At 37.7% G+C, this 25,591-nt stretch overlaps 1 protein-coding gene and 1 non-coding gene across 2 annotated transcripts in view; one reads left to right on the forward strand and one right to left on the reverse strand.

Annotated features, from left to right (window-relative positions):
• Positions 1-4,209: 4,209 nt before the first annotated feature.
• The window catches only part of LOC140182176 (uncharacterized), a 29,276-nt gene continuing 7,894 nt past the window's right edge, over positions 4,210-25,591 (reverse strand). Inside the window, exons 3-4 of the mRNA XM_072228304.1 lie at positions 4,368-4,441; positions 4,210-4,252 (exon numbers count right to left, since the gene is read on the reverse strand). Of these exons, the coding sequence (XP_072084405.1) occupies positions 4,210-4,252; positions 4,368-4,441 (117 nt within the window). The remainder of the gene's footprint in view (positions 4,253-4,367; positions 4,442-25,591) is intronic.
• LOC112781390 (small nucleolar RNA R71) lies at positions 25,457-25,564 on the forward strand. The gene has a single exon (XR_003192168.1). It is a non-coding gene; the product is annotated as a small nucleolar RNA R71 (small nucleolar RNA).

Below are 25,591 nucleotides of genomic sequence, written 5' to 3' on the forward strand. Positions count from 1 at the left end.
AGAGTGCCTTGATGATTTAGTGATCTAAGAAGATATTCCATATCTTGATTTTTTTTTGTTTTGATAAAAATAATAATTTGCTGGTAGATTTTTTTTAATATACTCATCTACTAGTTCATATTACAATAAAGATATTTAGATAAAAAAATTTCTTGAATATAAATCAATTGAAAATTTAATATTTGTATTTATTCAAATTGAAAATCACAATAGAGATTTTTTTTGTTATTTTAATTTTTATTTTAAACACGTTTCAATTCTTCTCTACCAACTATAATTACTCTGACTTTGTAAATTTGTATGTCTAAAAATATGTTATTTTTTAAATAGTTTAAAAATTTTAACACTACCGAATAATCAATAAAGTGATGAACCTCATGCAACAACTATCCTAAGAGTTAAACGAGGCTGAGAGTTTAATTAATAAATGGAGCATTTTGACATTCCATTCATATAGTCTAGAGCATATATAGACACCACTTCAACTCCAAACAACTCTCTTATTTTAAATATTAATTAATTTAAAAATATTACATGATCAGTATTATTTTAGGTCAATATTTAGTCTATGAGTCTCTTAATAAAGAAGGTGGACAATAATTTTTCTAAATTTAATTTTTTCCATATAAATTATATACAAATTTTAGTTTAATTTTTTTAAAATTTTTATTTTAGTCTTATTTTATTGTAAAAATATTTTTGAATTTTTTATAATATTTAATAAGATTTGTCGGAGTGTGCGGGAACTCATCTTAAAAAAAAAGCGATATCAAAAATTAAAATTTGTTTAATTTTTTTGGAGAAATAATAATTCTTTTAAATTTATAGTAGAAAAAAATTCCTCCATATTTTTTGTGTTACAACATATACCTCATTCTAAATAGTAGAGACAAATTCCATCTCACTTCGAATGAATTATATTTCAGAAAGAGTCGACTTCAGTGCATTATAAAAAGGTAAATTATATCAAATTTTCTCTAAGGTTGTATTTGTTTGTTGAGCCGTAAACACTAATTGTTAGATATAGTGGTACACGTTTACCGTTTATTTGATGAAATATAGATTTAGATGGACAAGGAGATACATAGATACACACAAATATATGTATTTAGTATACCCCTTTAAAGTTGAGACACAAAAACACAATGCATAAAACATAAAATTTGACCTTTTAATCCCTAATTATTTTTAAAATTACCAATTTTTATCCCTTACTGATTGTGGCAATGATGAAGTATATTAAAGAGGGTAAAATTTACATTTGGTTTATATATGTGTGTATTGTATATTATTACTTAACACATTACAAAATTTGTGTATCTTTATGTCTATGTATCTTTGTGTATTTGTGTATGTGTCTATGTGTCTCAAAGACACTAACTAAATGCAGACTAAAGTAACATGTAATTTATCCTCTATAATGAGTCACTTTTTAATTGGATATTATCCTAACTTGATAACTAACTATATTTGTAACTTGAGTTATTTTAATCTAATGAGAATTAATATCTTAACTATAGTTGGACTATTTTATAATTAAGTTATTATTTAAAATGGGTAATTATATAATTTATTAGAATTTTAATAACTAAATATTATTTTTTTTCAATTTATTCTTTCCCAAACATAGTAGAAAAAAGTAAAAAATTGAAAAACTTTTTCTTTAAATAAGGTACCTTAACTCTCTCTTCGTAATGACTTTCACTCCTCCCCTTTTTTTCATCATCTCCGCGCCTCCCAAATATCATTACCTCACCGAGTGTTCCGTTTTCTTCGCCTGTCGTGCCATTGTCATCCTTCAAAACATGACTATCGCCGTCGTCACAAGCAGCGCCGCCGTCCTCACGGTCTCCTTCCCTCTCACTGGGTTTCTGTTTCTTCCTTTTCTCATACCATAACGATGCCATTCAAACATCGTCACAGTAGTTGTTATTGTTATCATCGCTCTCCTGCAACCTCCTTATTTTCGAGATTAAGTTTTTGTTCTATATTTTCTTTTTGCTATATGAAATTTGATTTTGTCAAAGTGGAATAATAATTGCTTCAATTTTGAATAGATAAGAATCTAAACTTCCATTTTGATAGATAATTGGAATAATAATTGCATCTGAGTCCGTGGCAGGAGACCGATGCCGCTGCCAAATCTTGGAGTTTGAAGAGAAAAGTTGGGTTGAGCAAGATAGAAAGTGATGCCGTCCGAATTGTAGCTTTTGTTTGGTGTGTTGATAGATAAGGTGAAATGTGTGGTGAAATTCGTGGCCTTGCCTGTTTTCTTGTCCAAAAGATGTAACCGTTTGTGATATTTGACTCTCCCAAGACTATTAGTCCCATAATAAGTAAGGAGTGCTAATCACTTGAATGTTCAAGTAAGGAAAACTAGAAGTGTTCTTTCAAGAAGACTGATTTGGGTTTTGGAAAAATAAAAATAAATTTAGTTATTAATATTTTAATAAATTATATAATTATTCATTTTAAATAATAATTTAATTATAAAATGGTTCAATTGTGGTTAAGATATTAACTCTCATTAAATTAAAATAACTCAAGTTGTAAATATGGTTATCAAGTTAAAATAACATCCAATTAGAAAGTGACAGATCATAGAGGATAAATTATAGTACTTTAGAGAGGGTAGAGTAGAATTCACCTTATAAAAAAATATGCTAAGTATCGTTGGTTTTATCATTGACCTTTATTGACTGATTTACTAGTGGATTTTACTGACGATTACAACATTAAATTTGTCATCAAAAAAATATTTCTGTCGGAGTTTTTTCCGTCAAAAAATTCAACGATAATGAAGGGCAAAAAAATATTTAAATATTACTGCATTTGGTTATAGGAACAAATATAAATACACAACGAGACATAGACATATAAATATAGACAAATTTTTTAATGTGTTTGGTGATAATACACAAGACACATTGGCACAATCTAGATGTCAATTTTACTCTCTTTAGAATAACATCTACTTCATCACCACCATCACCATTGCTTTCTATCATCACCATCACTGATATTTCAACATCAAACCAAATTACTTCCAGCAAGAACTCAATTTCAATAATCAATTTAACAAATTTTTTTCAAAAAAGAAAAAATGAAAGAAACATTGAAAAAGGAAAAAAAAGGTGAAAGGGACAGGCGAATGTTGAGCCAGCAGAGGTGGAAGGACGAAGTGGAGGCGGCGTAGAGTTGGGAACACGATGACAGTAAGCAACACAATGACAATTGGTCGTAAACTCAATGCTTGGCGACTGAGTTTGCATATCTGAGTTTGCAAATATGAGTTTGCAGAGTTCCCCCTCCCAGTTGATGTCCCTGCTGCCAGCGACTCTTTCTCCTTCTACACATTGTGCTTGGTGACTGAGTTGGCAATGGAGTTAGATCTGGACAACGGTGGAGCAAAGTGATAGATTTGGACAAGTAAGACAGGGATAACGAAGAGAATAGGACGCAGTGGCGTTGATGTTGGCAGAAGAAACCAAGGTTGCGAGAAATAGACTGGTTAATAAACTGGTAAGGTCACTAGTTCAATGGTTTGAACGGGGTTCGACCGGTTTAATTAAATATTAAATAAAATTATTAAAAAACCTATATATAATTTTAAATATATAAATTTAATAATTTCTAACTTAATAAAATTCAAAATTTCACAATTTCACATAATAAATTATCCATAATTTAATATTAGAAGTTCACAAACAACTTCAAACATTAAAGTTCATAACTAAAAACAACCAAAACACACATAATAACAAACACATAATGTTCTACTCTCAAAAGAAACATTAACAAACAAGTTTTCAACTAATCAAAGATGCAACTCATCACAAATCATAATCATCATTAAGTGTTCTAATATCTCCATCATAAACAGGTAATCCAAAGCCACCATCTTCAGAAGTACCACCAAAAGAAGCCGTATTTGAAGAATCAGCGACAACATCAGGCATATTCACATCAACTTCCAAATCTCCTCCATCTAATAAAATAAAATAAAAAACCAAGAAAAAAATCAATGTTATAACTTTACAATATATATCTTTAGTGAATGAAATAAGTTTTGCTATTTCACTCACCTTTAGGATATGAATGCATAACATTATCTGTGTAAATTAAACTTTCAATGCATTTAATGTCTCCATTAGTAAACTCAGGATCATCTTCGTCCGCCATTACCCAAAAATCTACCGTGTCAATGCTTTAAATATCAATTGGATCATAATTCTTCTTCTTGTGATACAACCTAGATTGAAGGCGTAGATTATAAGTCACATAAACAATGTCACTTAGCCTTTGATGCTTTAATCGGTTCCTCCTTTTTGAATGGATTTGTTCAAAGAGTCTCCAATTCCTCTCACATCCAGATGAAGAAGACGAATTGCCATTTTTTACAAATTAGGAGTACTCCCACCGTGTAGCCTCCAGCATTTACCTACCAGGATATAATAGTCAAACATCAGTTATCATCCAATATTTAAAAAACCTTTAAAGTAAATTGAACATAGAAATAAAATAACTTATTATGTTCGAGTCTCTTTATTGCTCTCAATGTAACACCCTACTACATAAAGTTTTACGCTTAAATCGTAGAACAGAGGTAGTGTGGTGTTACGGACCTCTAATCAGAAAATATTTACATATAATAGTGGAAAGATATAATATACTAGGAGTCTTGAAAAATGGGTAAAGCAAAATCGTAAAATAAAAAGCGCAACACTCAAAGAACGGAATTACTTGCGTGCTAAGAAACCTAAAGGTTAAAGATAAGAATAAACGATAGAGTCACAAGAACGCCAAGAATACAGTGAAACTAGCTCCTGACTTATCTTGCGAAGCCAAGGCTGGCTGGAGAATTTTTACATATATATACATAAGTATCCCAAATACCCAAAATACAGAAACAAGTCCCTAACTCTTCGGTAACCTCTATGAGGAACAAAATAATGAAGTTTTTTGGAGAGTAAGCTAGTACATATATACATACATATACAAACTGAAAACCCAAAATAACCCAGGGACTACTCTGCTTCAGGGAAATTTAGATGCCTAGTGAGGAGCCTCTCGACCTGCATCTGAAAACAACAACACAGTATGGGGTGAGAACTGGAGGTTCTCAGCATGGTAAAGGTGCCACACATACAATAAATAAGGTTGTGGGAATGCCAGAGGCAATCCTAGAACTCCATCATACAATTATAAAACTTAATTTCTAAGCAGAAGCCATAAAAGGGGGTAGGTGATCTAAGTACCCTAAACTTACTCACTTTTAAACCTAACATAAACACCAAACCATTCCACCCTTCCCCCGATCCTCCATCATCCATGAATCAGCAGAGATAAACAAACAAATAGTTTCACGCACAAGTAGGAAACAGGTAGTGCAAATAGCAAATATAGCAATTAGCAGGGTATATATTCAGTTAGGCAATCCCAAATAATGCATAGCAGAGGAAACAAACAAATGCACATGATGCATGTCTGTCCTATGGCTGATGAGGCTCATCTGTAAGTTATCCAGCCAACCCGACAAGTCCGAAAACCTTGGACTGTCCCCCGTCGCGCATCCCCATGAGTCTATGCATAGATTCCACATTCATTCATCATTCAAACATTCATTTATATATCAATCAATGGGGGATATCTATACCCGGGAATTTATACGTGCTCGGTCACCCTTACGACATAGGGTCAACAGAGTATCGAGATTCAACCTGGAACACGTGGTGGCAAGCCACGGTTCTGTTACCCAGGAAAACTCGTATCTCAAATAACATCATTCATAAGCCATTTCATGTTCATAATCATTATTTAATCATTCATCAAACCCATGGCATCATAACTTCATTTAATATCCATCTCTTTTTCTTATAAATCCTCATGTTTTCCCTTTTCTTCATTCCCAAGTTACCTTATTTTCCTAGCTTCAACTAGCTACTGGACTTAGTACTATACCTTATGTTTAAAAGGATGAAAATGGAGGTTTAGAAGTAAAAAATTTGGTTTAAAACACAAAAATTCAGTTTTGCAAGAAGTAGGGGCCACGCGTGTGCGTGGGCCACGCATACGCGTGGTAGTATGAAAAGGTAGCACGCGCGCGCATTCCCTTACCATGCGTACGCGTGGTCATGCATGTTGGCTCATCGCGTGCACGCATGGGCTACTCGCGCATGCGTAGTTTAAAATGCCATGCCACACATGCGCGTGAGACAGGCATACGCGTGGATGTACGTTTTTCCAAAAAAAAATAACAGATTGCCCAGAAAGCTGCAAAATCAGAATTTAGCCACCTGCATACACATTTTTCACACCAAACTTCTGTCGTCCATAACTTTCTCTACAAAATTCTGTTTTTCACAAAAATTATATCGTTCAAAAGCTTGCAAAACCATCTTTCATTTGAAACAAACTGCATTTCCATCCAAAATTTGAGGAGCAAGTTATGGACTACCCAAGTTCATCAAAAATCAGTTTTAACCAAATTATACTAAACTCCCATTTTACCAAATTCACATTCCTTTACTAATAAAACCTGCACATTTGCAACATAACAAGCCCCTTTTCATTAACACCAACGACTAATACATTAATGCTCATACCATCCCATAAAACTCATACAATAACTCCAAAATCCACCATTCCAATCACAAGCTACAACTTTAAAATTCATTAACTTACTTCCTCAATTCATCAATAACAACCCATAAATCATCATTAACCAATCAACAAGCCATAATCACAAAATTTCATTAACATATACTAACAACATCATCAACTCACCATTATAAATTCCAATAACACATATTCATTAACATCAATAACTCATTCTCATTAATTCCAACATCTCATATCCATTAATTCCAACACAAGTCCAATCATCAATTTATCCATCAACATCACAAAACTAATTATTTAATGCATTTAACCATTTCAACTTATTCTATGGTTCCCTAGCCTAAGTTTTCAGAGAGCTTTACATATTAAATGCGCGAAACCTAAACCATATTTTGGCCAATCACCATGTTTAGTCCATGGTAGCCACACTAGTCATATACACAGCCCCTCAAGCTTGAGACATGAACCAAAATTTTAGTACCAAACATCCACCAAGCCTCCAAATGCCCACAATTCAATCCCAATGCTTATTTATATACTTAATTCACACCTAATACACATGTATACTTCAAATTCAGATTTCACATAATAAAATCAAAATTGGATTAAGGTTTAGGTGATCCTTACCGCACCCACACGCGTAGCAACTCAAACCTGATAAGCTCCGTAAGTTAAATCGAACCTAGAACACCAAATTGGCAAAATCTCACTTTAAGGGTTCAATTTCAAGAATATAAAAGGGGGGTAGAAAATCTGAGATGGAATTGGAGATTATCGGTGAAATTGATCCGACAGAAATGTAGAGCTCGACGCGCTGGACGCGTGGCCGTAAACGGTGCGGCGATCGAAGCTCAAACGGGAAAGTTATGGTGGATAGAAGGATTGATAAGGGTTAGGGAAGCTCTCCTCTTCCCCAAAGCTATTCAGCATTCTTGTTGATGAATGGGGAAGGAGAAGCCCCTGCCTTTTTTAAGTTATGGGTCCGGTTGGACCCACGGGCCCGGTTTTGGGCCCGATTCAACCGGTTCGGTCTATTCAGTCCAATTTTGGGCTAAATTTTTCAAAATTGATGTCAAAATTCTCGTTTTGAAGATCTCTATCCTATTTTGATGTTAGATTTACGTTTTTAATTTTCCTAATTAAAATTTGATTTATTGACTAATTATTTACCGATTTTAGCGGGGTTTACACTCAAAGCACTTTCCCTTCCAAAACTTTCTTTTCGATCTCGATACAACTGTATCTCTTGCATTGCGGTAACTGAGTCATCGCAAAGTGTGTCAATATCAAATAAATTAAGTAAAGACCTCAAGACATTTACCTTCTCAACAAAACCCTCACTATAGAAGAAAGATAGATTTAAAAATTAAGCTGTTGCATGGAGATCAGTAGATCACGCTTCAAATGCTTATCCCACCGCATTTTCAAGATACTTGTATAAGGTGTGTATGCAGCTTTTCTATTTTTAAACATTGTCTTGATAGCACTTTTGGCTCTTTGCATGCCTTATGACGTGCGTAAAATTACCGATTAAGAATTTATATTAAGAACAGCATTGCAAGTACAGTTCTTAACCGACGAAAATTTTGCTTATCAATTTAAAAGGGTTTTCACAAGTTAAGAATAAAAATATTGGGAGTAGAAATCCCAGGTCGTCTCCCAACGAGTTGACAAAAGAGTGCTATTTTATTAGTCAGGAATTTTCTGAGAATTTTTAGAGTTGGAGAACAGAAAAATAAATGATTATAAATTAAAGTAATGAAAATTAACGAGAGAATTTATATAATTAAAATAAAAGCCTTGACCGGGAGAAGATTAATCGGAATTTCTATCCTTGTTGGAATTTCTCAAATGTGATAGTAAGAGGTTGTTATTTTTACTTAGTTAACCCTTACCGAATAAAGAAAAGTCAAGTAATTGAGCTAACTCTTATTCACAAGTCCTAATCCTTTCCTTATGGAAGGGTTAGCGTTAGTTACTAGAGAATTGGCCAACAAATTCCAATTAAAATCAACACTTGAGTATTCCAACTCAAGGGTCTCCTTTTAATCAACTCCCAAGTCAAGTTGGGAGTCTACTCCATTGATATGAATACCATTTTCATAAATGATAAGAGGGAATAAGAAGAAGAAATGATAAATTAAATAAAATAATAACTGAAAATTAATTAAAGGTAAAAAGAGTTCTTTGCATTAATAAATTCCAAAACCATAAACATACTTATCTGAACAGGGTTAATGAGTAATTGAAAGTGTAAGGGAATAAGGAAACAAACTAGAATAATGGAAACATCAACGGAGGTAGTAACTCTTCTCAATATCCAAATCAAAAGCAAAAAATCCTAAAACTATGAATGTAAAGAATCCCTAGAGGAAGTGGTATTCTTTCTCTAAGATTCAAAACTAAAACTAAAAACTATGTGAATGAGAATGTCTGTTGAGTCTCTGCTTGTCCCCTGGCTCTAGTCTGTGTTTCTGGGCAAAAAACTGGGTCCAAACTCAGCCCAAAATCGCCCCCAGTGTCTTCTGCGTTTTCTGCACGTAGCGAATGTCACGCGTACGCGTCAGTCATGCGTACGCATCGATGGTCATTTTTGCGTGTCACGTGTACGCATCAGGTAGCGCACCCGTCACTGTGCAATCTCGCTTCTCACGCGTACGCGTCAGGTGCGCACACGCGTCGCCATGAAAATCTCCAAATCACGCGCACACGTAAGCCATGCATGCGCGTCGCTCCTCACTGGTTGTCTCCTTAGTTTCTTGTGTTTCTTCCATTTTTTCAATCTTTCCATCCTCTAGGCCATTCCTGCCCTATAAAGCCTGAAAATACTTAACACACAGATCACGGCATTGAATGGTATAAGGAGAATTAAAATACACAATTTAAAGGCTTAGGAAGCAAGTTTTTAACCATAGAACAAAATTGGGAAGGGATTGTAAAATCATGCAAATTGTATGAATAAGTGCGCAGAGACTTAATAAAAATCACTCAATTAAGCACAAGATAAACCATAAAATAGTGGTTTATCAATCTCCCCATACTTAAACATTAGCATGTCCTCATGCTAAGCTCAAAGAGACAAATCAATGAATGGGGATAAGTAAGACTCATGAGATGCAACCTATGTATGTGAATGCAACTATATGCTAAGATGTTTCTATCTAGCTACTTGGTTAAAAGTAAACAAGTTCTCCAAGACAACATAAATTAGATTCCACTAATTCAAATCATACAACAAAAGACAAGTAAACTCGAAAGAAGACAGCTCATGAAAGCAGGGAACATAGAATCAAGCATTGAACCCTCACTGGTAGTGTATATGCACTCTAATTGCTCAAGTGTCTAGGGTTAATCACTCTACTCTTCTCTAGTCATGCTTTCTAAAACTTTATTCTTCGTCTAACCAATCAACAAATATTTAGTGTACCAATGCAAACATCATGAGGTCTTTTCAAAGTTGTAATGGGGCTAAGGTAAGGGTGATGATATATGTATGGCCAAGTGAGCTATGATATAAATCTTGGACTAACCTAAGCCTTCACCTAACACACACACACTCTATGTATTTCTAGAAGGGTTAACTACCAAAAATGCCCCCGAATTATTCAAACGCTGACAAAAATGCACCCAAATTTTACTATCGACAAAAATACCTTTAAATAATTTTAAAATATAACAAAAATACCCAACAGTAAGTATGTATTTTCAAAAATTACCTTAGAGATTGAATTTTGATGCAATTTTTTGTAAGCATAATTAGAAAAATGATATATTATTATTCTTAAAATTTGGTAATTTTTTGCTGAGTATGTATTTTTTTGTGATTTTTTAAAAGTATTATTGGTTGTTAATAAAAAATTACAAAAAAATTATATACTTAACAAAAAATCACCAAATTTTAAGGATAATAATATCTCATTTTTCTAATCATGCTTGATAAAAATCGCATCAAAATTCAATCTCTAATATATTTTTTGAGAAATACATATTTAATGTTAGATAATCTTGCAAAAAAACTAACATTAAATATGTATTTCTCCAAAAATACATTAGAGATTGAATTTTGATACATTTTTTTGCAAGAATGATTAAACAAATGAAATATTATTCTTCTTAAAATTTGATATTTTTTGTTAAGTATATATGTTTTTTATAATTTTTTAAAATTATTATTGGTTGTTAACAAAAAAATTATAAGAAAAATATATACTTAACGAAAAATCACCAAATTTTAAGGATAATAATATCTCAATTTTATAATCATGCTTGTAAAAAATTACATCAAAATTTAATTTCTAAGGCATTTTTTGAAAATATATATTTACTATTAGGTATTTTTGTTGTGTTTTTAAATTATTTGAAGGTATTTTTGTCAATAGTAAAATTTGGGTGCATTTTTGTCAGCGTTTGAATAATTCGGGAGCATTTTTGGTGGTTAACCCATTTCTAGAATCATGCATAGCTACCCAGAATTCCTACTTTTGCATCACATACTCATGTATCAAATTTTTCTTTAATTTTACCACATATGCATTGATCTTTTTATTAAACTTAACATTGAGGTAATTTTGTCTCCTATTTATTTATTTATTTATGCTGTAATTTTTTTTATTTTTTTATTTTTTTTATTTTTATTTTTATGAACATGAAAGCAAACATAACATATCAATGCATATGGTTTTTCTGATCTCATATGAGTATGCACCCAAATTTCCAATATTTAGATAAAGTAGAAACACAACATATTCCCATTAACCCAGGTTTTCCACAATTCTCCACACTTAGTTAACACACTATCTTAAGCTAACCAAAGATTCAAATCAAGTAATTAATTATTTTTCCGCTTAAGGCTAGTGATGTGGTAAACGAACAAAGGTAATTGAAATGGTAAGCTATTTGGGATAAGTAAGCTAATAACAAATGATGGCCTCAATCATATGTATGCATGCAAATACACTAAACAATGGACATATAGAATGGAATAAACTATAGATTGCAATTATAGAGAAGAAAACACACAAGAATAAAAATTATGGTTAAATAATGTAACCACTCAATTAGCTCAAAATCTCATAGGTTGTGTGTTCTTATCCTTAATTCATGTTCCAAATTACAATCCTCAAACAAGTTTAACACAAATTTTCAATTTAAATTAGTGAAATATTGTAAAACAGGGTCTTGAAAAGAAACTCATTACTTTAACCAAGCAAAACATACATGCAAACAATTATTATCATGCAATCTATCCTATCTAACAAAAGAAAAAGTCAAATGTTGGTGTTAAGAGAGAGAAGTTACCTCCGGAAGTCAAGGACTGACCTCCTCACACTTAAGGCTTGGCACGGTCCTCCGTGCCATCAGTAAGGAGCAAGGTAGGGCTGGAAGTATCGCCTCCGTTGTCTGGTTCGCCATGGCTCCTTGTGCTACTGAATGAAGGGGAGTCCGGGGTGTCCGTCCGTTCCGGAGGTGGGTGGGTACCAACAATGAGTTCCTTCAGGTGGTTGTATCGGTGCTTGTTACGGTGCTCCATTTGCTCCATCTGCCGGTCTTGCCGGTCGAGCCTCTCAAGGATCTGAAGGAACATCTGATGGGTGGATGGTGCTTGTGGTGTAGAAGATGGTGGAGTAGAAGAAGGAGGAGTATCCAAGGGTGGGCCTGTTGGCCGGCTCGCAGAGGAAACTGGTGGCCTGATGTACTTCCCATTCGGGACATACTGGTCGGCTCTAGGGATCATAACCTTCGTGTCTCCTGCCCGATAGGACACACCTGCTGCAGAGACTAAATCTAAAACTAAGGTGGGAAAAGGTAGGTTACCCGCAATCTGTATGTGTCCCATTGCTTGCCGGATGTGTCGGGGCGGGTTGAGGGGTTGCTCTGTCAGGATGCACCAGATGAGAATAGCCATGTCTGCTGTGAAGGTCGACTTGTGAGTACTCGAAAAGATATAATGGGACATAATCTGTCCCCATACACGAGCCTCCAAGGTAAGTAACTGGGCTGAGATGCTCTTGGATTTTGACCGATGCGGCCCATAGATCCAGGTGCTGCCAGGTTGGCTATAACTCCAAGGACGCTATCCCAGTTAAACTGATACATCTGGTACTTAAGAGAGGCGTCTTGATATGCATCCAATCCATCTGGACTAGGTTGAAGATCTAGTGCTTACTGTATGGCACTCTCGGAGACAGGGACTTGGTGCTAACGAACATAGACAGTCTGCAGGGTAGGCGAGTAGAAGTTGGAGTAGAATTCAACAACCAATGATAAGTTGGCCACCCGCGGCTGCCTCCTCAAAAATCTCCACTGTCTCCTCTCTATGCGGGGCTCCACAAAATCAACAAAGTGTGTTAGAATAATGAGGAGATACTCATTGTTGTAGTTTCTCTCGGCTAGGATGGGGAACATCTGTTTGCAGTAACGGTTAGTGAATCATGTGGAGTCCCGTGCGGGAAAAGCTTTCTCTGTTTCATCAACTTTAATGATCCTCTTTACCCGCTTTGTTGCTGGCTTGACGCTGGTAGAAGGGAGCGCCTTAGCTGATGCTCTCTTGGTTCCTCTCCTTACTGGTGTCTTGTCAGTAGACTTTTCTTTTCCTTTCTTGGTACCCATGCCTAAGGAAGAAGGAAAGAGAAAGAATGTGAAATATAGATAACTAAAACCAGAAGGTGAAAATTCTAAGTGATAATGAATGCCAAAGAAAAAATAATAGCTTAAATACATGGTAGCTACAACATGTAGGTAAGACAGCAATTAAGATCAAGTAGGCAATTCAGAATAATAAGATGCAAGAGGGTAAAAGCATGCAAGTAGTAGGCATGAGAAGCATAACGCAAGCATCAATGAATAAATGTGCCAAATTAAAGAGCACGTGTATGATGACAATTGTGAATGATAATCCCAAATTGTGGAGTACAAGTGTTGGGAAAAAGAGGCATTCAAGTAAAAGAGTAAAAGAAAATAGGATTCAAAATGCCATAAAATCTTTTTCACAAACACGTGGTGTGCAAGTTAAAATAGAAATGAAAATAATATAATTCAAATGTATATGAGAGCCAAATTTAAATGTCAATTGTCAAATCACTCCTCATAATATCCACAAGCTCAGTGAAAATAAGGTACGACCCAAATAAAACTCCAACACCGACATAAAAATAATGCATGATAAAAGAAAGAAAAAGAAACCATAAAAAACCAATCAAAAGAAAAATCAAGAAGAAAGAAAAGTAAATAAATACAATAATTAAAAGAAGAAGAAGAAAAGAGTAGATGGGAGGAAGAAAGAACCTGAGGTAGAAGATGAAAAAGGGAAGAATAAAGTAGTAGAAAGTAAGAAGGAACAAGGAAGAAAGGGGGGAGAAGAAAGAAGAAAGAATTATGATGGAAAGCTAATTAGGATTGGGGGAGGGAAGATTGGAAATCTGGCGGCGTACTGGAGTAATTGGGCGTCGCATGCGACGCGTACGCGTACGTCACGCGTACGCGTGAGTCGCGCAATTTTGATAGTGACGCGTACGTGTGCCTTTGATTGTGCGAATCGCGCGAAGCCAGTAACGTGCACGCACAACTCTCTGTTTGTTCTGGGTTGAGGCCAAAAATTTCATATGACGCGTGCGCGTCAAGCACGCGCACGCGTGGATGGCCATGAAGCGCAAATGACGCGCACGAATCAGGGACGTGTACGCATGATGGGGTTTGTGCTTCTAGCACAGTTCCAGCCCACTCCAACATAACTCTCTGGCCCTACCCCTATTTACGCCGATTTCTAGGGTCACGTGTACGCGTCAGGGACGCTTACATGTGGGTGGGCGAAAACGCAAGCGACGCGCACGCGTGAGGTACGCGTACGCGTGGTCTTGCTTGTGCGCAAAGCACACTTCCAGTGCCACACCTGCCCAACTCTCGGGTCAATTCTTATTATCCTTGCATTCATATATGACGCGTACGCGTCGAATGCGCTTTTTTCTTTTTTTTTTTTTATATGAAGAATGCATAATTTTATGCAGAAATTATGAATGAATATTGTGAAAAACAAAATAAAATAAAACTAAGAATGGAAATGGACGATCATACCATGGTGGGTTGTCTCCCACCTAGCACTTTGCTTTTACGTCCTTAAGTTGGACAGTCAACAAGCTCAGTCTGCTTCTGTTGGTGGATCCTCCAAGAGGAAGACCTTTAGCTCTTTATTGTCCTTCATCTTCTCACTATGATACAGCTTTAAGCGATGTCCATTGACCTTGATGCATTTGGGGCTTGAAGGATGACTCAGGTGAAAGACTCCATATGGCTCTGCCTTCTCTACTCTATAGGGGCCTTCCCATCTTGATCTCAGCTTGCCTGGCATGAGCCTCAGCCTTGAGTTGTAAAGGAAAACTAGCTCCCCAGGTCTAAACTCTCGTCTCTTGATATGCTTGTCATGCACAGCCTTCACCTTCTCTTTGTATAGCCTGGAGTTGTCATATGCTTCGAGTCGAAGGGTCTCCAGTTCTGCTAGTTGCAGCTTCCTCTCAACACCAGCCTTCTCAAATCCTATGTGCATTCCCTTACAGACCAGAAAGCCTTGTGTTCCACCTCCACTGGGAGGTGACAAGCCTTTTCATATACTAGGCAAAATGGGCTCATCCCAATGGGTGTCTTGTACGCTGTCCGATAAGCCCAAAGCGCGTCTACAAGTCTGGTGCTCCAGTCCTTCCTATGAGGCTTGACTATCTTTTCCAGTATGCGCTTTATCTCTCTGTTAGACACCTCGGCTTGTCCATTGGTCTGGGGATGGTAAGTTGTTGCTACCTTGTGAACAATCCCATACTTCTTCAGTAGACCTGCTAATCTCCTGTTATAAAAGTGAGTGCCTTGATCACTCACGATTGCTCGTGGTGATCCAAAGCGACAGATAATATGATTTCTAACAAAGGAGACAACAACATTAGCATCATCAGTACGGGTAGGAATTGCTTTCACCCATTTAGAAACATAATCTACAGCTAACAATATGTATAAGAAACCACTAGAGTTTGGAAATGGACCCATGAAGTCAATGCCCCAAACATAAAAAATTTCCCAGAATAGCATAAGCTGTTGGGGCATCTCATCCCTCTTGGATATATTTCCAAACCTTTGGCATGGGGAACAAGATTTACAGAAGGCAGTGGCATCCTTAAAAAGAGTTGGCCACCAGAATCCACAGTCTAAAATTTTTCTAGCTGCCCTTTGAGGGCCAAAATGTCCACCACTCTCAGAGGAGTGGCAGGCCTCTAAAATTGTCTGGAATTCTGATTGAGGCATACACCTTCTAATTATCTGGTCAGCACCATACCACCATAAATATGGGTCATCCCATATATAATATTTGGACTTGCTTTTTAGCTTGTCCCTTTGATGCTTAATAAAATTAGGAGGAAATGTATGACTAACTAGATAATTAGCTACAGGTGCATACCAAGGAACTACTTCAGATATTGCATGCAAGCTATCAAATGGATAAGCATCATTGATAGGAGTGGAGTTAGTTCTAATGTGCTCTAGGTGACTCAAATGGTCCGCCACTAAATTCTGGGAACCACTCCTATCTTTGATTTCTAAATCAAATTCTTGCAGCAACAATATCCAACGTATTAACCTTGGTTTGGACTCTTTTTTAGCTAATAAATAATTTAGAGCTGCATGGTCTGAGTATACCACCACTTTAGTACCAAGTAAGTAGGCTCGGAATTTATCCAGAGCAAAAACAATAGCCAGAAGCTCTTTTTCAGTGGTAGTATAATTAGACTGAGCAGCGTCTAAGGTCTTAGAAGCATAAGCAATTATAAAAGGGTCCTTACCTTTGCGCTGAGCCATTGCCGCTCCTACTGTATGGTTGGAGGCATCACACATAATCTTGAATGGCTGGCTCCAGTCTGGTCCTCTCACAATTCGAGCTTGAGTCAGGGCGATCTTCAGCTTATCAAATGCTTCCATGCAGTCCTCATTCAGCTCAAACTCAACATCCTTCTGCAGCAGTCTGGATAAAGGCAATGCTACTTTACTGAAGTCCTTGATAAATCTCCGGTAGAAACCTGCATGACCAAAGAACGAACGGACTTCCCTCACGGAGGAGGGGGTAAGGTAAACTAGAAATGACATCTATCTTTGCTGGATCTACAGAAATACCAGTATTAGAAACGTGTCCTAGAACAATACCTTGTTGTACCATAAAATGATATTTTTCAAAATTTAATACAAGGTTTGAACTAACACACTTGTTTAATACTCTAGCTAAACTATCCAAGCAAAGGTTAAAAGAATCACCGTACACACTAAAGTCATCCATGAAAACTTCCATATAGTCCTCAATAAGATATGAGAAAATACTCATCATGCACCTTTGGAAAGTAGCTGGTGCATTACATAAGCCAAAAGGCATCCTCTTGTATGCATACGTTTCAAAGGGACAAGTAAAAGTAGTTTTCTCTTGATCTTCAGGAGCTATATATGAATTTGAAAATAGTCAGTGTAACCATCTAAAAAGTAGTAGTGTGATTTACCTGACAAACGATCAAGCATCTAATCGATAAAGGGCAGGGGGTAGTGATCTTTGTGAGTAGCCTAGTTGAGGTACCTGTAATCAATGCACACTCTCCAGGAATTCTGCACTCTAGTTGTCAGGAGCTCTCCATGCTCATTCTTCACTGTTGTGACTCCAGACTTCTTGGGCACCAATTCTGGTCACTTCCTTCTTGACAACTTCTAAGATGGTGTGGTTCAGCCGCCTTTGGGGTTGACGGACAGGCCTTGCTCCCTCTTCTAAAAATATCCGGTGCTCACAAACTTGGGGGGCTAATTCCTACTATATCTGCCAAGCTCCACCCAATTGCTTTCTTGTGTCTTCTCAGCACACCAAGTAGCTGCTCCTCCTGTTGGAAAGTGAGTTCCCTTGCAATAATAACTGGGAGCTTCTGATTATCCTCAAGGTAAGCATACTTGAGGTGGGGTGGAAGGAGCTTTAACTCCATTTTCTGCTCATGGCTAGGCACTTGATCATCTGGAGCTAGTGATGGTGGCAAGGTGTCTTCATCTTGTTCAGGGGGCTTCCCCACACTTGCACCTTGCTCCATGTGAATATCTTCTACTTCTTCTTGGTGAACTGCAGCTACAGTTTTATCAATGATGTCGCACTGAAAGACGGAATGATCTTCCAGAGGGTGCTTCATGGCTTCATCCAAGTTGAAACTCACTGCTCTGTCCTCTATCTCAAAAGAGTAAGTTCTTGAGAAGGTGTCTAATTTGAACTTTGAAGTCTTCAGAAATGGCCTTCCAAGGAGGATTGAAGATGGTCTTCTTGAGTCATTAGGGGGCATCTCCAAGATGTAGAAGTCAATAGGGAATGTGAGCACCTTAATGGTCACCAACACGTCCTCAGCAATTCTTACCACCAAGATTATGCTTTTATTTGCCAAAATAAAATGTGCTGTCGACCTTTTTAAGGGAGGGAGCCTCAAGGCATCATATACAGATAATGGAATAATACTCACACACGCACCTAAATCACACATGCAGTAAAAAAATTTCACACCATCTATAGTAATAGTAATCATGCATGGACTTGGACACTACATTTTTCTAGTATATCATCCATTAAAGCAGAAATAGAGCTACCTAGAAGAATAGTTTCTAAATCCTGTATTTTATCTTTATTCATGCATAAATCTTTTAGAAACTTAGCATACTTAGGTACCTGGCGAATGGCATCAAAAAGGGGAATGGTTACCTCAACCTTTTTGAAGATCTCCACCATCTTGGGGTCGAGCTCCATCTGCTTTCTGGATTTCCTAGCAAGGTGTGGAAATAGAATGGGAATGGCTTCTCTTGTAGCTTCATCTTCCTTTGGTGCTCCATTCCCTGGTTGAGCTGCTTCTTCTTCAACCATGTCTTGTACTTCATCCTCCTCTTCCTCAACATCCTCTACCTCGACAATATCTTCAACTTGAATGTCTTCCTTTGAGCTTGGCTCCTCATGACTCTTCTCTTGTAGTGTAGTTCTCGACCTCAAAGTAATGGCATTGATTCCACCTTTGGGGTTGGGTAAAGGTTGAGAAGGAAGTGCACTGGAGCTTGAAGGTTGATTGTTGGGGGTAGCTAATGATTCCATCCGGGAGAGGAGAGCTTGTATGGTGGAGCTAAGACCATTTATGGAAGAGCTGATTGTATTTTGAATGTCTTGTTGTCCTTGCGCAAGAGAGCGAAACATCTCGTCATTAGAAGAAGAAAGGGGGTAATTGATTTGAGGGGCCTGCTGTTGGTTGTTCTGAGGGGCTTGGGATTGCCTTTGGTGAGGTGCTTGGTGCACGAAATTGTGATCTTCAATGGCGCCAACAACTTGGTACGTACAATTGTAATCTCAACTCTTTGTCACAACTACACACAACTAACCAGCAAGTGCAATGGGTCGTCCAAGTAATAAACCTTACGTGAGTTAGGGTCAATCCCACGGAGATTGTCGGCTTGAAGCAAGCTATGGTCATCTTGTAAATCTCAGTCAGGCAGATTCAAATGGTTATGAAGTTTAAGATAATTAAAATATGAACAAAACATAAAATAAGATAGAGATACTTATGTAATTCATTGGTGAGAATTTCAGACAAGCGTATGAAGATGTTTTGTTCTTTCTGAACCTCTGCTTTCCTATTGTCTTCATCCAATCATTCATATTCCTTTCCATGGCAAGCTTTATGTTGGGTATCACCGTTGTCAATGGCTACCTCCCGTCCTCTCAGTGAAAATGGTCCAAATGCGTTGTCACCGCACGGCTAATCAGCTGTTGGTTCTCGATCATGTTGGAATAGGATCCATTGATCCTTTTGCGTCTGTCACTACGCCCAACACTCGCGAGTTTGAAGCTCGTCACAGTCATCCCTTACCAGATCCTACTCGGAATACCACAGACAAGGTTTAGACTTTCCGGATCTCAGGAATGGCCGCCAATAATTCTAGCCTATACCACGAAGGCTCCAATCTTAGATTAGAAACCCAAGAGATACACATTCAAGCTTATTTGCATGTAGAACGGAAGTGGTTGTCAGGCACGCGTCCATAGGTGAGAATGGTGATGAGTGTCACATAATCATCACATTCATCATGTTCTTGAGTGCGAATGAATATCTTGGAGAAGAAATAGGCTTGAGTTGAATAGAAAAATAATAGTACTTTGCATTAATTCATGAGGAACAACAGAGCTCCACACCTTAATCTATGGGGTGTAGAAACTCCACCGTTGAAAATACATAAGAAAAAAAGGTTCAGGCATGGCCATGAGGCCAGTCCCCAAAACGTGATCAAGAGATCAAAAGATGAACTAAAGATTCCAAGATTGATAGATGAAAATACAATAGCAAAAGGTCTTATTTATAGAGAACTAGTAGCCTAGGGTTTACAGAAATGAGTAAATGATGCAGAAATCCACTTCTGGGCCCACTTGGTGTGTGCTTGGGCTGAGAATTGAAGCTTTCACATGTAGAGACTTTTCTTGGAGTTAAACGCCAGCTTTGATGCCAGTTTGGCCATTTAACTCCAGCTTTTATGCCAGTTCTGGCGTTTTGACATGAGAATTTTTATACTGACATGGAATGCCGATTTGGGCCATCAAATCTTGGGCAAAGTATGGACTATTATATATTTCTGGAAAGCCCAGGATGTCTACTTTTCAACGCAATTTTGAGAGCGCCAATTGGGCTTCTGTAGCTCCAGAAAATCCACTTCGAGTGCAAGGAGGTCAGAATCCAACAGCATCTGCAGTCCTTTTTCAGCCTCTGAATAAGATTTTTGCTCAGGTCCCTCAATTTCAGCCAGAAAATACCTGAAATCACAGAAAAATACACAAACTCATAGTAAAGTCCAGAAATGTGATTTTTATTTAAAAACTAATAAAAATATAATAAAATGTGACTAAAATATATTAAAAACTACCTAAAAATAATGTCAAAAAGCGTATAAATTATCCACTCATCACAACACCAAACTTAAATTGTTGCTTGTCCCCAAGCAACTAAAAACAAAGTAGGATAAAAAGAAGAGAATATACAATAAATTCTAAAATATCAATAAAACTTAGCTCCAATTAGATGAGCGGGACTAGTAGCTTTTTGCCTCTGAACAGTTTTGGCATCTCACTTTATCCCTTGAAGTTTAGAATGATTGGCATCTATAGGAACTCAGAATTTAGATAGTGTTATTGATTCTCCTAGTTTAGTATGTTGATTCTTGAACACAGCTACTTTATGAGTCTTGGCCGTGACCCTAAGCATTTTGTTTTCCAGTATTACCACCGGATACATAAATGCCACATACACATAACTGGGTGAACCTTTTCAGATTATAACTCAGCTTTGCTAGAGTCCCCAATTAGAGTTGTCCAGAGCTCTTAAGCACACTCTTTTTGCTTTGGACCACGACTTTAACCGCTCAGTCTCAAGCTTTTCACTTGACACCCTCACGCCACAAGCACATGGTTAGGGACAGCTTGGTTTAGCCGCTTAGGCCAGGATTTTATTCCTTTAGGCCCTCCTATCCACTGATGCTCAAAGCCTTGGATCCTTTTTATTTTACCCTTGCCTTTTGGTTTAAAGGGTTATTGGCTTTTTCTGCTTGCATGTTCTTTTTCTTTCTTTTTCTTTTCGCCAATTTTTTTTTCCGCAAGCTTTTGTATTCACTGCTTTTTCTTGCTTCAAGAATTAATTTTATGATTTTTCAGATTATCAATAACATTTCTCCTTTTTCTTTATTCTTTCAAGAGCCAACAATTTTAACATTCATAAACAACAAATTCAAAATACATATGCACTGTTCAAGCATTCATTCAGAAAACAAAAAGTATTATCACCACATCAAAATAATTAAACTAATTTCAAGGATGAATTCAAAATCATGTACTTCTTGTTCTTTTGTAATTAAAATATTTTTTTATTTAAGAAAGGTGATGGATTCATAGGACATTCATAGCTTTAAGGCATAGACACTAAGACACTAATGATCATGTAATAAGACATAAATATAAATAAAACATAAAGCATAATTTTTGAAAAACAGAAAAATAAGAACAAGGAAATTAAAGAACGGGTCCACCTTAGTGATGGCGGCTTGTTCTTCCTCTTGAAGATCTTATGGAGTGTTTGAGCTCCTCAATGTCTCTTCCTTGCCTTTGTTGCTCCTCCCTCATGACTCTTTGGTCTTCTCTAATTTCATGAAGGAGGATGAAATGCTCTTGGTGCTCCACCCTTAGTTGTCCCATATTGGTACTCAATTCTCCTAGGGAGGTGTTGATTTGCTCCCAATAGTTTTATGGAGGAAAATGCATCTCTTGAGGCATCTCAGGGATTTCATGATGAGGAATTTCCTCATGCTTTTGTTGAGGTCCATGAGTGGGCTCTCTTGTTTGCTCCATCCTTTTCTTAGTAATGGGCTTGTCCTCTTCAATGAGGATATCTTCCTCTATGTCAATTCCAGCTGAATTGTAGAGGTGACAAATGAGATGAGGGAAGGCTAATCTTGCCAAAGTAGAGGACTTGTCCGCCACCTTGTAGAGTTCTAGGATATAACCTCATGAACTTCTACTTCCTCTCTAATCATGATGCTATGGATCATGATAGCCCAGTCTATAGTAACTTCAGACCGCTTGCTAGTGGAAATGATTGAGCATTGGATGAACTCCAACCATCCCCTAGCCACGGGCTTGAGGTCATGCCTTCTTAGTTGAACCGGCTTCCCTCTTGAATCTCTCTTCCATTGAGCGCCCTCTTCACAAATGTCTATAAGGACTTGGTCCAACCTTTGATCAAAATTGACCCTTCTAGTGTAGGGGCGTGCATCTCTTTACATCATGGGCAAGTTGAATGCCAACCTTATATTTTTTGGACTGAAATATAAGTATTTCCCCCGGACCATTGTGAGCTAATTCTTTGGGTCCGGGTTCACACTTTGATCATGATTCTTGGTGATCCATGCATTGGCATAGAACTCTTGAACCATTAAGATCCCGACTTGTTGAATGGGGTTGGTGAGAATTTCTCAACCTCTTCTTCGAATCTTATGTCGGATCTCTGGATATTCACCATTTTTGAGCTTGAAGGGGACCTCGGGGATCACCTTCTTTTTTGCCACAACTTCATAGAAGTGGTCTTAATGCACCCTTGAGATGAATCTCTCCATCTCCCATGACTCGAAGGTGGAAGCTTTTTCCTTCCCTTTCCTCTTTCTAGAGGTTTCTCTGGCCTTTGGTGCCATAAATGGTTATGAAAAACAAAAAGCTTTAGCTTTTCCCACACCAAACTTTGAAGGTTTGCTCGTTCTCGAGCAAAAGAAGAAAGAAGAGAGTAGAAGAAGAGGAGATAGAGGAGATGAAGGGGGATTTAGTGGTTCGGCCAAGGAGGGTGAGTAGTGTGTATGATGTGTGAAAATGAAGGAGTGAAGATTGGTTTATATAGGGGTGGAGAGAGGGGTAGGGTTCGGCCATGTATGGGTGGGTTTGGGAGGGAAAGTGGTTTGAATTTGAATGGTGAGGTAGGTGGGGTTTTATGATGGATGGATGTGGATTGGTGAAGAGATTATGGAGAAGAGGGTAGGATTTGATAGGTGAGGGGTTTTTGGGGAAGAGGTATTGAGGTGATTGGTGAAGGGTATTTGGGAAAGGGTGTTATGGGAAGGTGTGAAAAAGAGAGAGAGATGAGGTAGGTGGGGATCCTGTGGGGTCCACAGATCCTGAGGTGTCAAGGATTTCTCATCCTTGCACCATGTTGGCATGTAAATGCCCCCTTGATTGCCAATCCTGGCGTTAAACGCCAGGTTGCCGCCCAATTCTGGCGTTTAACACCAGTTTTTCTCCCCTTTTTGGCGTTTAACGCCAGCTCTGTGCCTATTTCTGGTGTTAAACACCAGCTTGGTGCCCATTTCTGGCGTTAAACGCCCAGAATGGTGCCAGACTGGGCGTTTAACGCCCATTCTGCTACCCTCACTGGCGTTTAAACGCCAGCAAGCTTCTCTTCCAGGGTGTGCTATTTTTAATACTGTCTTTCATTCTATTTTTGCTTTTTCAGTTATTTTTGTGACTTCACATGATCATCAACCTACAGAAAACAGAAAATAACAATGGAAAATAAATAGATATAATAAAATTGGGTTGCCTCCCAACAAGCGCTTCTTTAATGTCAATAGCTTGACAGTGGGCTCTCATGGAGCCTCACAAATACTCAGAGCATGATGATGGCCTCCCAATACCAAATTTAGAGTTTGAATGTGGGGGCTCTATTTGACTCTGCATTGAGAGAAGCTTTTCATGCTTTCTCTCCATGGTTACAGAGGGAGATCCTTGAGCTTTAAATACAAGGGAGTCCTCATTCACGTGAAGGACCAATTCTCCTCTGTCAACATCAATCACAACTTTTGCTGTGGCTAGGAAGGGTCTGCCAAGGATGATTGATTCATCCATACACTTCTCAGTGTCTAGGATTATGAAATCAGCAGGGATGTAGTGGCCTTCAACCTTTACCAAGACATCCTCTACAAGTCCATAAGCCTGTTTTCTTGAATTGTCTGTCATCTCTAGTGAGATTCTTACAGCTTGTACCTCAAGGATCCCTAGCTTTTCCATCACAGAGAGAGGCATGCGGTTTATACTTGACCCCAGGTCACACAGAGCCTTCTCAAAGGTCATGGTGCCTATGGTACAAGGTATTGAGAACTTTTCAGGATCCTGTCTCTTCTGAGGTAATCTCTGCCTAGTCAAGTCATCCAGTTCTTTGGTGAGCAAGGGGGTTCATCCTCCCAAGTCTCATTACCAAATAACTTGGCATTTAGCTTCATGATTGCTCCAAGGTACTTAGCAACTTGCTCTTCAGTAACATCTTCTTCCTCTTCAGAGGAAGAGTACTCGTCAGAGCTCATGAATGGCAGAAGTAAATTCAATGGAATCTCTATGGTCTCAGTGTGAGCCTCAGATTCCCATGGTTCCTCATTAGGGAACTCCTTGGAGGCCAGTGGACGTCCATTGAGGTCTTCCTCAGTGGGAATCACTGCCTTTCCCTCCTCTATGCATTTGGCCATGTGGGACGTGTTTATGGCCTTGCATTATCTCTTTGGGTTCTCTTTTGTATTGCTTCGGAGAGTACTAGGAGGAGTTTCAGTAATTCTCTTACTCAGCTAACCCATTTGTGCCTCCAAATTTCTAATAGAGGACCTTGTTTCAGTCATAAAACTTTGAGTGGTCTTAGTTAAATCAGAGATTATGGTTGCTAAGTCAGATTGGCTCTGCTTAAAATTCTCTGTCTGTTGCTGAGAAGATGATGGAAAAGGCTTGCTATTGCTAAACCTATTTCTTCCACCATTACTGTTGTTGAAGCCTTGTTGAGGCCTCTTTTGGTCCTTCCATGAGAGATTTGGATGATTTCTCCATGAAGGATTATAGGTGTTTCCATAGGGTTCTCCTATATAATTCACCTCTTCCATTGCTGGGTTCTCAGGATCATAAAGCTTCTTCTTCATATGAAGCTTCTTTGGTACTGCCTGTTGCTGCTTGCATGCCAGACAGACTCTGAGAAATCATATTGACTTGCTGAGTCAATATTTTGTTCTGAGCCAATATGGCATTCAGAGTATCAATCTCAAGAACTCCTTTCTTCTGATTTGTCCCATTATTCATAGGATTCCTTTCAGAAGTGTACATGAATTGGTTATTTGCAACAATTTCAATGAGTTCCTGAGCTTCTACAGGCGTCTTCTTCAGATGAAGAGATCCTCCAGCAGAGCTGTCCAATGACATCTTGGACAGTTCAGATAGACCATCATAGAAGATACCTATGATGCTCTATTCTGAAAGCATGTCAGAAGGACACCTTCTGATCAATTGCTTGTATCTTTCCCAAGCTTCATAGAGGGATTCACCTTCCTTCTGTCTGAAGGTCTGGACTTCCACTCTAAGCTTACTCAATTTTTGAGGTGGAAAGAATTT

Source organism: Arachis hypogaea, chromosome 19 (assembly GCF_003086295.3).
Source record: "Arachis hypogaea cultivar Tifrunner chromosome 19, arahy.Tifrunner.gnm2.J5K5, whole genome shotgun sequence".
NCBI lineage: Eukaryota > Viridiplantae > Streptophyta > Magnoliopsida > Fabales > Fabaceae > Arachis > Arachis hypogaea.